The sequence below is a fragment of the Hypomesus nipponensis genome, chromosome 3, assembly GCF_054491055.1.
Source record: "Hypomesus nipponensis isolate SF chromosome 3, ASM5449105v1, whole genome shotgun sequence".
Lineage (NCBI taxonomy): Eukaryota > Metazoa > Chordata > Actinopteri > Osmeriformes > Osmeridae > Hypomesus > Hypomesus nipponensis.
The window spans coordinates 11,312,198-11,325,475 of record NC_140363.1 but is presented as its reverse complement, the minus strand read 5'-3'; the positions used below and the strand labels follow the sequence as shown (position 1 = coordinate 11,325,475).

General features: G+C 38.0%; 3 protein-coding genes across 5 annotated transcripts in view; all 3 read right to left on the bottom strand.

The window, feature by feature from the left end:
• col12a1a (collagen, type XII, alpha 1a) overlaps window positions 1–5,423 on the bottom strand; it is a 55,411-nt gene extending 49,988 nt beyond the window's left edge. For both annotated transcript variants that reach the window (XM_084676020.1, XM_084676010.1), the window contains exons 1-4: window positions 5,246–5,423; window positions 4,206–4,311; window positions 637–753; window positions 330–473 (exon numbers count right to left, since the gene is read on the bottom strand). In XM_084676020.1, coding sequence (XP_084532146.1) covers window positions 330–473; window positions 637–753; window positions 4,206–4,275 — 331 coding nt within the window. In that variant the 5' untranslated portion in view covers window positions 4,276–4,311; window positions 5,246–5,423. The remainder of the gene's footprint in view (window positions 1–329; window positions 474–636; window positions 754–4,205; window positions 4,312–5,245) is intronic.
• A 762-nt stretch (window positions 5,424–6,185) lies between these two features.
• LOC146299785 (cytochrome c oxidase subunit 7A2, mitochondrial-like) lies at window positions 6,186–8,751 on the bottom strand. 2 transcript variants are annotated; one of them, XM_084675997.1, is made up of 4 exons: window positions 8,649–8,751; window positions 7,809–7,898; window positions 6,692–6,776; window positions 6,186–6,426 (listed from the first exon to the last, which is right to left on the bottom strand). In XM_084675997.1, exons 1-4 carry the CDS (start codon window positions 8,664–8,666, stop codon window positions 6,371–6,373), a joined length of 249 nt encoding a protein of 82 aa, XP_084532123.1. In that variant the 5' UTR covers window positions 8,667–8,751; the 3' UTR covers window positions 6,186–6,370. The 2 variants fall into 2 exon arrangements, with proteins under 2 accessions (XP_084532123.1, XP_084532115.1); XM_084675989.1 differs by lacking the exon at window positions 8,649–8,751 and having other exon boundaries at window positions 7,809–7,940.
• A 242-nt stretch (window positions 8,752–8,993) lies between these two features.
• On the bottom strand, window positions 8,994–12,839 carry LOC146299784 (cell cycle control protein 50A-like). Its single transcript, XM_084675977.1, has 7 exons — window positions 12,343–12,839; window positions 12,029–12,148; window positions 11,378–11,485; window positions 11,158–11,245; window positions 10,749–10,892; window positions 10,430–10,639; window positions 8,994–10,166 (listed from the first exon to the last, which is right to left on the bottom strand). The coding sequence occupies exons 1-7, from the start codon at window positions 12,589–12,591 to the stop codon at window positions 9,973–9,975; spliced, it is 1,113 nt and encodes a 370-aa protein (XP_084532103.1). The 5' UTR covers window positions 12,592–12,839; the 3' UTR covers window positions 8,994–9,972.
• Window positions 12,840–13,278: the final 439 nt, after the last annotated feature.

Sequence of the window (13,278 nt, the reverse complement as noted above, 5' to 3'; positions counted from 1 at the left end):
GGAAATCCACACATCATAAAACCTCACCAAAGGGATACAAACTTTGTACGTACAAACACATTTCAACTGGTACATTAGCTATAAACAGAGTGTGATTCAAGTTTTAATAAACAGTGATTTATCCCAACTGACTTTCATTTAATGTGGCTAGCTGGCGTTATAAATTCTCGGCCAGTCTTTTAAATGTCCTACTTTTCTATTTTTATGTGTTTTCACAACATAGGGAGCTAGAGATGGAAAAATCACTGAACAATTTGACCAAAATATAAACACGATAACTTTGAGAAGCCAACTCATGAATCTATAAATATCCTAGGCTTGGTACTTACTAGTCAGCTGTCCAAAGATGGGTATACTCTCCTCCGTGCCATCGTAAGAGAGGATGGACACTGAGTAGTCCAGATCAGGAGTGAGGTCGGTGATCGAAGTCTTAGTGGCAGAGGAGGGGAGGCTTAACTCTTTAGCTGGTTCATCTAAGAGATGAAGACCGACATAATAGAATTTTAAACAAAATAATATATAAAAGTGAAGCTGAATTAGAGAAAATGTACTTTGGTTGCAACAGTTGTATTATGTGAGGCTATTTGGCAAACTTGGAAATCTTATGGGTAATTCATTGGAATTCAAAACACTAACCTGTATCTGATATAACTTGTAATCTGTAGCCCTCTATTCTTGATGAGGGTTTTTTCCATGACATTTGCACTGTGTTCTCATTTAGAATAGTAAATTTCAAGTCTGAGGGGGGCTCCACTGCAAACAAGACAATAACCAATATTAACTCAGGTAACAAATGATAGGTATTAGAATACAAATATTGATGAAATATTTTTGAAATACATTCATTGTGAAACATTTATCCCAACAACAAACACTTCATGATTGAAGCTGAGCGGGTTTATTGTTGGGTGGATAAGAATAGCCCACATCCATGGTGAACAAACAGAACACAAAACAACATCGACAAAGTGTGTGAGAAGCCATTTTGGATAAAAATGGCATTTGTTTGAGTTGCGCAACCAAGGTGATCCTGGTCAGCAGACTCAAGCACTGGAAGTTGAAGATACACAACATAAACACAGACTAAATTCACAAACACACTCTCCAAACACTGAGTGAAACATCCAACACATGCTGAGAGCAATCATTACAATGCATGCCCCTACCAGCCCCAACTTTCACATAATAATTTCAGCAAATAGGTACTACAAATGTCATTCCCAAGTTATTGATTATACAATGGAATAAAGGTTGCCAGATAACGTCTAGGTAGCACTGACAGAATTGAACATCATATGATATATATATACACAAAGTATATATACATATTTAAACAAAGACATAAAGTTATGTTTTTTTCTCTTTTTTAGACTTTTTCGCAAGCCATTGGCACACATCCATTGCAAACCTTTCAAAAAGACTACACAATTTGTCACAAGGGACTTTTGTGTACGTTCTTTTCATTGGTAGATAATGCACAAGATGGAGTGAAGGGGAAAGGACACTGCTTAAACAACCAAATGAAGAGACAGTTGAGTTACAGCGGAAAATATTGTACGTATCCCGTAAAATAAACAAAAACAACGACAGATGCAGACTGGCAACAACACGCGTGTCCACATTGAGCTGGTTGTCACAGCGTCATGCATAACGTACATGATAAAGTTGTTTAGAATAACAACTTGATGGATTGGACGGAAGTTTCCATGTACAATTGGGACCACACAAAGATAAACATATTTTAAAATGATATTCTTCCTCACTTGACTTGCATGCAACCTACATCTGATTGACCTTTGACCTAAAGAAAAAGGGGTTAATGTTCTGCTGTTGGCCACATGTAATGTTAAGTACTACTGTGTGTTATTAAAGACAAAGAGATACATATATAAAGACAAAGTGTACTGCCTGTTTTGGAATACAATGCAGGAGTTAATTAGACATTGCATACCTTTCCTCTGAAAGCGTTTTATTAAAAAGTTAATTTCAATCTATATACTGTCAAATACAATATAAGAGTGTTATTCATAGTTTTAAATACAATAATTTCCACTAAATCTGTGATTATCTTGTGTGTTGTTGTGTATTCCAATGTATGCTAATGAGACACATTTCTTCTAATGAACTCAGTGGAGTTCAATTATAATTACATACTAAATCCAATTGCCTAGCTATGCATCATGGGCACCAGTCCATAATGATTATGATGATGATGATGATGATGATGATGGAATGCAAATGGTCATGCATAAGTCTGGAATTGTTCAAGACCACGTCAGCAGATTTTGTGTCTTGCCATTTAAAAGTGCATGCAAGTTGTTAAAGAGAAGTAGGCAGTGGGATGCAAGAATATCATTCTAAAATACACACTCAGGAAGGCACAGCTCAGGACACACTGAGATGCACAGGCAGACAACAAATATGACCTGAGCCCCCCAAAATGGATAGAGCTTGGATTGGAGGATCACCAACCTGGCACATCAACTTAGGGGCCTGGATAGCACCTCCCCCCCCTTCAAGTGTCCCACGAGCGCTTGTCCAATGAGAATCGACAAATGTACTTTCAGCTGGGGTTGGGGTAGGAGGAGGCAGGTGGGGAGAGGCATGGCGAGGAAGGTAGGTACGCAGCGGGAATACACGGGAATAAGGAGTATTGTCTTTGACACCTTGATCGATATGTTTGAATTTTGTTTTTCTTCCACAATAATTTAAAAGAGGTCGCAAGATTTGGTGTTTGGATCATTAAATAGCCTATGTGTGTTAGTCCAATTATATAAATATGCGAAAGTATGTTTACAGTTATGATATTGATCATGGGGGAAGAGATCCTTAGTTCAGGTGGATGTCTATCACATCAGCCTATTCTGAATTCACCTCCGTCTTTCCCAACTGCCAGAGACCATGGCTAGTTTCAGTAACTTCAGTTTGAAGTCTGTCAGGAATTCCTCCTGGCCTGCACTAACTGCCAAGGTTAGGGTGAGTGCCAGGGCCAGGGCCAGGCAAGGAAATAGCTGTGAGTCTCACAAATAGGCATAGCAGATGCCAAAGTAATTCTGCAACATGTGCTGACATTAAACATTACTGCATATTAATTTTCCACATGGATTGCAACTCAGCATTTTTGAGAATGCCTGCAAAGAAGCCTAAAAAGATCCTTTGTCTTTGCACTGTCTGCGGATTAATTTGCAATTCTCGTATTTCATCTTTCCATTCCATTAATGAAGATATATGGGAGTAGTTGTTGGACTCCCCCTGAATTGCTTTTAGGGGAAAGAATCAGAACTTTCCATTCCACACTTCCATTTTGTGTTTTTTTTGTTTGTTTTTTTGGGGGGGGCCTGTACATGTTTGCATATAAAATAAAATATGAATACAAGCATTTCTATAAATAATGCTGGCTGTGATGTAAAGCATCTACAGAGAATATTGAGTATTGACAAGAATTCAACATTTCTATTCACTATATGAGATACTATATGATGGCTGCTCTTCCATGTAATGTAAGTTCTGTTTCCGTTTGCTGCTGGACTACTCTGTGTTCTGCCAGCTGTAGTCACCAGAAGGATGACACTGTGCTTTGTAGCCCTATTTGGACATGCAACAGCTATGTATTTATCCTACTATTCATCATGGTCATGGCACAGTTAGTCATGGTTTCTCAGGAGCACAACTGTTGTGGTGATGTGGCTGTGGGGGAAATCCAATTATTATCATTGAAAATACACTTCTGATTTGAATACTGCTGTACTGTACTCAAATGATTAGTACAGAAATATACAACTTATAATACATCATACCAAATATGTTTGTGTATATATTGTTGACTCTGACTATACAGTCCATGGATGCTAAACATAAAGAAGTTAACGTGCAGTTGTAAAACCAATCTTAACAAGTAAAATACACACATAGCTGGGTACAACTTTATTAATGCAAAATAGAACATTCAACAAGGCATTGGTAGATTTGCGTCATGACTCTATTACAATCCTTAAATCCTGTGACAAATTAGACCCACAGAGCAAGTGAGAGAAGGAGAGAGAGACAGAGAGAGAGAGAGAGACAGAGAGAGAGATAGAGAGAGAGATAGACAATGAGAGAGAGAGAGAGAGAGAGAGAGAGAGAGAGAGAGAAGAAGGTGTGTGTGTGTGTGTGTGTGTGTGTGTGTGTGTGTGTGTGAGTGAAACGGTGTGGTGCACATTTACCTTGAGCTTCAACAGAAGAGATTATTACTGCAAGGAAGGCAGCCGTGGCCAATGATAGCCTCATCTTCATTCTTAGCCTTGACAGGTCAGCAACGCATGAATGAATCTGATGAGAAAGCTGCTTTCAGTTATTACTTTTACATTACAGGCTAAATTAGTAAGTGTGTCAGTGAGTAAGTGGGCAACTGGCCATTTCAAGTCAGGAGTCTACAAAAGCCATTCATTTTACGTGCTTAACCCAATTGAGTAATTTCAGCACGTTTTTCTAACGTCTACAGCAAGGTGGTCTAAACGGATAGGGTATTTGGACCGTTTGACTTTAATGAAGGAAGATCTTATAAAAAAATTAAGCTATCTGAGCCCCATCCAGTGAAATGTTGAATATTTGTAAATCATTTCAAGATAATAAATCGTCTGGTGTGTAGTGCGCCCCGCCTGGTGCACAAAAAAGCATATTGCAGTCTCGGGCCCCCCTAATTTAGCAAGTCTAGACCCCCATAAGTGGGGAACCCATGAGGCATGATCAGCAACAACACAACACATTCATTAATCAAATATCAATAGATTAACCCAAACTATTAAAGAAAATACAACTATTTCCTGAAAATATAGGCCTACAAATCGGGAAGCGCAACATTAGGCTATTTTAAATAACGTTAAAACATTAAATGCCCAACTAAAGAGCTACAGAACCACTGAACGAAATTCAAAATCAGTCACCCATTTCCGTAATAAAATTTCGACATTTATACTGGTTTATAACGGAATGAAAAATAAATAAATTAAAACAAACGTTGTATCTGATACATAACAGATACACATAAAATATATGTTATTATCAATATATTATATCTGTTAATATCTGTTATATCAATCTCTATTAACGTTCTTAAAAGCGTATTATGATGATTCAGTGCCCAATTTATGGAATGGCCGAGTGGGCTATCAATCCCTGCGCAATAAATAGTATAGCAAGCTCATCATTATAAAATGTTCATTGATTGAAAACGAAAAATAAAAAGAAGAAATGTGTTACTCACCTGTTCCCAACTCTGAATAAATCAGTAAATAACGAACACAAACTCCTCGGAGACTCCCCCTCTGGAAACTGAAATAAAACTTTCAGGAGCTCAGAGTGGACCCTCTCTCCTTTCTTCTCAAGACTACTGGAAGACCCAAGAGCAGATGTCCTAGAAGGAAAGCCTTTTTCCAAGTGGGAAGAATCTTTCCACAATCTGCTAGTTAATAGGGGGCTGTCCCCAGCTCTCATTTTATCACCGTCTTACGAAACTCTACTGGTCAGGAACCCTGCCAAAGTTTGAGGTATGAAACATAACCCCAGTGGGAATCCTGGAAAGTTCTTTCTGCATTCATTTGGTACAGTGATTAGACGAAGTGCCTAAAATGACAGTAATGAAGGACATGAATAAAGAAAACCACCAGTCGTCTCCAAACACAATTCAAACTATCTAACATGCAGCTAGGCTAAATGCATGGCCATATATGCGTGTTAAATTATTCTTTTAAAACGCACTTGTGAATTGAAAAAGACCGCACGAAGCGAATAACGGGAATGTTCTCATCAAACCAGAAAACACCGTAACACGTACATTTCAGTGAGCCTGATTTTAGCAAACATCTATGCAAGATGTTAATAGTCTGCAACAGCGTACTAATAAAAAAAATATTCCTTTAGGGTTTGAGGAACAGAACAAAATGACAATAATTTCTCTATGATCTGAAAAATCAAAAATAGTTTGGTATGTTTAAGTTAGATTTGAAAATCTAAAACCTCAATCTGTGCATCAATTTACTAAAACAAATCTGAAGCTATTCTTAGGTCAATTATGCCCTCTAGCGACAACTGAGGGTAAACAGAAACCCTATGACAATGCAACTTGTCTTTAAAAAGTCAGTACTCTACTGTACATGGTCATACACATAATAATACATTAATATCATGAAGACAATGAACGTGTGTAGATTGTAAACCAGAGTATAATTTTATTATAATTATATGTTTATCATTAATTGTACAATCAATAAATATTTATCCCAGGCATGACATATATTGGCATTATTGACAGGACAAAGAATCTCCCAGATATATAGATCTGCACAACAGAGAAGACATTATTTTAAATTGAGGAAGGTCAACCTTCCATTTATGGCTTCTTGGGCATTGCCGCTCCAAACAGTTCGTACACAACAAATGCACTTCCTGTTAAGAAAAAAAGTAACTTTTTTAAATATAGCATGCAAATAAACATTTGCAAATTACCTACAAATCAACATTTTCTCCAGTTGGTGTGACTTGATATGTGCGCTAAATATTACTATCTGTAATTTAAAAGGGTCAGGGATTGGGTAAACGTCACACCTTTATTTCAATGGCAAATAAAAAATACATTTAAAGCCTTGGCATACAACTGCATTAAAATTGCATTAACATTTGTGGAGCTATCTCGAAACATGCTTAAACTTACCAAAGATTGTGAGAGCCATCGTTGCTCTGTAGAGAACAGCATCTTTGACTCCTCCCTTCAAATGGATGGGCATGCCATTGTCCTCCTGTGACCAAAAATAAAGCAAATAAGTTCACAAAAGTGTAGGAATGCAACATGCCCCACTATGTAATGTCACCAGCCTTTGGATAACGAAACATTTTCAAGGCAGCATCAAGGAAAAGCAGTCGTGCTTAAAGTTAGCTACAGGCTTTTTCAGTAATGATATACCACCCAAATATCCAATAACAATTTATCAGTACTATCCCTCTGCAGAGCACCAAGGATGCAAACATAGTCCTACGTGAACAGCTTTACTTCTATACAGTTTTACAGGTCTGTATTGAGCTTAATTACTTATTTGTCATTCAGATTCTTAACTGGGTAAAGTGATGCTGGCTGAGGTATCTTCGAAGTTTGAAGCAATTATCAACAACACTGAGACAACAACCATTACTGTAAAAGATGAGTGTTGTTATAACTAATCACCATTCCATTTTCTTAAGTTTATTAGCAACAGAATAGCAATTGTTATCCCCTTGAAAACTGTAGGATTTTGAAAGCCAGACATGAATAACCTTTGGTTGGTATGATCTAGGTATTATTTAGTATTTGGCAAAGCTAAGAATATCAGTTATTGGATTTGGCAATGGCTGTTTTGCATTATCACACTACAGGCATGCAAAATGTGTGTTAGTCTGGTACAAACTATCAATAGACCATGTGAGCAAAACATTATACATACTTATCCTTCAGGCTACAATGGGGAAAAATAAGATTCTGTCTCCAGAACCTGGGAATAAATGCAGACTTGAACCATTAACAGTAACCTTAGCATTATTGTGAGCCAAATAATTTCTCTTTAAGGTATACTTACTTATTCGTTATGAGTACTTACACATTATGCCTAATTAACATATTTTAAAGGGGGGGGGGGGATGAATTAAACAGAATGTGGCCACTGCAAACTAAATGTTTGGTACATTTGTCTTTCCATGAAGCTTAAAATAATAGGCGAGTATGAGGAGGGTGTAAAGTGCAGTAGAATGGTGTTCCATGTTGTTTCGGTTTTGTTATCTGCTGATGCAGGTCAGTTTACCTGGAACAACTTTTGCTTTTCCTTGATCTTATTGTCCACTTGCTTACGAGCACTGGTGGTGAGTGTCCGATTCGACAAATGCCGAAGTCCCTGAGAAAACAGGTGATATAGATTCATCATGGATCAATTTGATCAAGGATTCAATCCGTGTTCCCTTTGCGTATGCTAGACTACATCATTTATACATCGCATTTAGAAGACGCTTTTACCCAAAGCGACTTCCAAGAGAGAGCTTTACAAAAGAGTGTAGACCTATATATAGGTCACTGATCATAACAACGAGGTCAAGTGAGTTAACTAAATGGTGAGGACATTGTATTATAAATAGTCCAGTCACGGGAGCACCAGCTTACGTGCAAAGGACATCGTTTCACCGATTCATTAGTGCTCAATAAATTATGTTATCTCATAAAAATGTTGAGATAAAAAAAGAGGGAAAAATAACTTCACAAGTCACATCCAACAACCTTCAAGTACCCAAATGTCGAGGCAAATGCATGAATAATCTTAAACAATTGTCATAAATAGTTGCAACCTAGCCTGGCTACTGTACGATACACAAGCTTCCAGGCTTTGTTGAAGTCTCTGACGACAGGTAACGTTAACATTACACAATAAAAAAGATACTTTCAACACGATGAATGTAACAAAATAGCTTTCTGGTGCTGTTAGTGACAGCAGTACCTAAAGCTAGCAGACTAGCTCCTAGTATTGTTACGCTCGTTAGACAAGGTAACGTAAATGGCTAAAGATTATTAAAACAAATTACGCAAAAGCCATTTGAAAACGAGCCAAAAACATTGCAAATGATAGAAGACATAAATTGAAAAAGTATGTTACCATAAATTGCCTGAACATTTTGGCAAATTTCGGAGGTTAGCGCACAAGGACACTGACAATCTTACTTCCGCAAGAATCCCACAATGCATTGGGTGAACATTACATTTTCCGGTTCCTCTGACGTTTTCAGAACAAATTGTGATACACTATTTGACAGTTTTGCATATTATTAATAAATGTACTTTGCCCAGAATATTAATTATATTAATTCGTGCTGCCGTACTGCCGTAAAGCCTGTCAGGTACAGAAAAGCCTGTCAGGTACAGAAAAAGCTTTGAAATGATTCGATCCGATCAAGAGGTCAAAATAAAATAATTTGTTATGATAAGATGATTTCAAGCAACATAGATTTAAACCTTTTATTCATATTTAAAAGTTAATCAAAAAATAATAAAATAACCAAATACTTTGAGGGCGGAATTAGATATGAAAACAAACACCAAAACAAATGCACTTTAAGTGATACATTTGTACTTGCCATTTGTTCAAATATGCTTGAACAAATTATAGTTAGACGAAAGAAGAGAGAGCAGATTTACTGTACATATGAGTGATGTTCCATAGAATTCCAATTATGTTTTGATACATAACCAGTTATGTTCACAGAATATTTGCCAGTTGACATCAATCCCATACTGTACAAAGGATAATGAACTGATTTCAAAGGAATTATGAAGAATGATGATTTCAAACATGTTGCTGAAGGGCACTAACATGTGTCTAATGTATATTTTTGGTATTATCTTCATCATAGTTTTCTACAATAACTTTCAAGGTACAAATGCGTCCCAAAAATCATTAATCCCCATGGCTACACATCTTCAGGAGCAATGTGGCCATGAACATTTTCCCATTCAATATTTCAGCCTTTTAAAAATAGCCAGAGGTATGTCTGTGAGATACATTAGTACATTCAACAGCAGGGCACGGTAAAATACATATAATGCATGTGGCTCACTTTAACAAATATAGACATCTTTCCATGTCAAGCCATTCACAACCAGCATTTGTCAAATAATATTTATGTTCTACTTTAAAAACATTTGGATAAATAGAATGAAAAACAATACATTGTTGAGGACCACACTACAGATGTTTTCAGGATTTAAAACAAAATGTTCCAAGCTTTAGAGGACTTCTTCAGCATTATCCCCTCAACTAAACACCCAGTTTGTCTCTTTCACAGATACCAACTGCTACCATCTGGTGGAAGACGTGGACCCTCAAGCTAACTTCACACTAAACACATAACAGACATTAACAAAGACCAGTCCATCTAGACTAGTCTCCAGTGCAGTGAGACATGCAGTGGAAGGAGACATTTTCAGTTGGGGATGTCTGGGCTGTTGTTGCGATTGCCATATTTGTGGTGGATGATGAGCAGGACCACTCCCAGGAAGAAGCAGACAGAGCCCACGGTGATGTAAGCAATACCCAGGAAGGGGTTCTTGCCTCCCATCCAGGAGATGGTGCTCAGGATCATGCGCTTCCTGCCCTCAAAACTACGGACGGGGTAATCTGAGAAAGTGGTTAAGGGAAAATATGGCAACATCTGGCTCATTTCAAAGACCATCTGTAAACTGAGTGTTCTTGGGATGTGTCTAACATATGGAAACTAGATTGTCCAAAATCATTTTGTCTCAAGTGTTTATGCATACTATTGCTGGAAGTTCACATCAATATTAACAGTCATAAAATACAGTTTCTGTTGATTTGCAGCCAAAGTGCATTTCTGAAATAGTCAGAAGTGACCATGCCCGGAACGTTTGTGGAAAGGATACTGTAGGTGACCTCCATGATATATTCACCACGAGGCAGAGTAGGTGTCATGTTGTTCTTCTTCTGAATGATGCGGTACAGCTTGCGGAAGGTTGGTAGGGCCGCAGTGCGCATCCACACAATGAAGTCCTCATTGATGAAGCCGTTGTTGTCAGGGTCTTCTGGATCCAGCTCATATACTGGCTTCCTCCAGTTCACAGGTTTGTTTGTGCCTGTGGAAGTAAAAAAAAAGGTCAATCGTAGTCAAGTCGCAGTGGTGTGGTTATTCTAAAGGGGTGATTTGCGTTTGTATTTAAATGTTGATAGTATGCAAATAAAGACCTTGGAAAACGACTGTGAGGTTGTCGTTTCCGCCTGGGTTCCTGAACTTTACATGCTTATCCGTCCACCAAGCGATACCCTTCTTTACTAGGGGAATAGGCGTTTTGGTGCCATTTGGATCAATGTAGAACAAGTCAAGTGTGTCTGGTAATGGAAAAAATCACATCTTTAGATCAATATCTCAGGGAATAAAACAAATGTGCTAGGTTGTAAAGTTAAATAACAGTGCCCCTTCAGTGAAAACTTATCAAGCATTTAATCACGTTGGCAGACCACATCATAATCTAAGAAGGTTGTGTACTATAAATGTCAACCATACTGTGGTTGAAACAAAGTACATGTAGGAATGTGTCTGGGGTCCAAACACCACATTGTTTTGTTTCCTAAGAGAAAAATATATTACTCTTACCATTAAAGAGGCTGTTGGCTATAGCACCACAGGGGGCAATAGGTTTGTTATCACTGGTGCGGTATGGCTCACATTCCTTGCTGGGATCCTAAGAAGTGAGAAGCAGTACCAGTAAAACATCAGAAAAATAAATGTGGCAATTTAATCAATCATTAAAACAACACAAAAAATCAATATCCACACATAGCACAAGGAGGGGGTGGATTAGCATATCATGTACCTGCAAAGATTTCTTGTTTCCGTTCAACTGGCTGTCATCCCTGGATTTGACATAACGTCTGTGATTCTGGTAGAAGTTCGACAACCCATAATACATGAATACATTGCTCTGGATGGGCAGAAAAACACAGAGCTGGTTGGTTATTTGGAGTGAGTATCAATTTCATGAACAAATAACACAAGGAAACCATGCAAGTCCATCCAAGAGATATTTTCGAACACATCCTACACACAGATGACAGGCAACATTCAAAGAGTGCATTTAGTTTTGGGGAGAATCAATAACCATGTTCAAGAAAAGGATTTTAAACAAATTATAAATAACCTCAATAAATTACGAAGGCTGATCGAACAAAACAGATTTGTTCAATGCCAAGGGCTAAGTGGTTTCATTTACGCTACACTTAAAAGGGAAGCGCACAGTGTCGATCGGTGCCGAGAAGTGACTGCACAAAAGACATCACTGAGCCACTTAACTGTTTCCTGATGTTTACATTGAAGCATAATTTACTCTTTTATCATGCATACAGTATGCCTTAAAATGTCTAAAGTAGGCTATTTATATCTACATCTACAGTACAATGTTAAATCTCCTGTTGTTGACTTTTAAAAACTGGTAGTACTAGAGAAAGGCTATTCATGCTTTTCATACCTCAAAAGGTTGAGATAGGTTGAAGTGGACACTACACGTGCATGGTTTTGTGTTATTCCAGCTGAAACTCTGGGAGCAGTCGTAGCAGGGACTTGACATATCAAGACCTGTGTAATCGATCTGAAAGAGAGATGGAAAGCTATTAGCGCACACAATGTACTACTAGCTTGCCTTTTAGCTATCACGGAAGTATGGATTTACAAATAAACTATGCTAGTTAAGAATGCTAGACAAACATTAATACGACTTAAAAGTCCTAGCACAAACAAACAGTTATGCAGTGTGAATGAATTTAACAAGTGTTAGCTATTTACCTCGAACTCTTTTATGTTGTTCGAAGTGACGAAAAGGCCAATGCCGATAGGGATGAAAATAAGTCCAATAACGAAAAAAGCTGGGAGGACAGTCCCCGCTGTCAGAATGGGCTGCCAAGCTGGCAATCTCTGTTGTTTGAACGCAGTGTTATCTGGCTTTTTGCTTTTGACAGTTCCTGCGACTCCGTGTCCAGGAGCACCCGAGTGGTGTCCATCCTCTTCCTTCGCGTTGTAGCTTGACGCCATCATGGCTGCTCGCCGAGCGAAATACTGTAATCCACCTAATTGACAGCGTGTTGTCCTAACCTAATATATGACTGAAAACAACCACTGTCGCGTTAACAATAACGTTGTTTTACTTAAGCAAGGACATTTGTACGCATCTAACACTAAATACACATTGTTGAATGATAATGGGGTAGATTTGTACCCATACGGATTCAGTACCCAGCATTGACGAACTTGCGATTGACAAATGAATACAGGAAGCTCAAGCTTCGTAACAAAATAACGTACCCGTGATGTCATTACGCTTGATGAGTACAACCCTTTCACGCATGTAAAGCTTTTCTCATGATCAGTGCGAGATGATCATAAAATAGGCTTGCATTTTATCTATGCAGGTGAATATTTGTCGATAATAGGCCTAAGTGTACTCATTTAGCAGACGCTTCTATCCAAAGCGAGATACAGGGGATTTAAATCTACACCCTCCCAGACATGTAGCCTGCTTTTTTACATTGTCTCATCTGGAAATGTTAACACTAGACATTCTTAGCATACGGTCTGCTTTAAAATTGTGAATTGCCAAAGAGAGAGGCCACCGAAGGTAAATTATAAACTACTGTTCTGTGTGGAGAATTAATCCAAAATAAAAAAGGACATGTGACGATGTGCAGAAACACGAATATCACCTTACAGTTAGTGCCATATTCA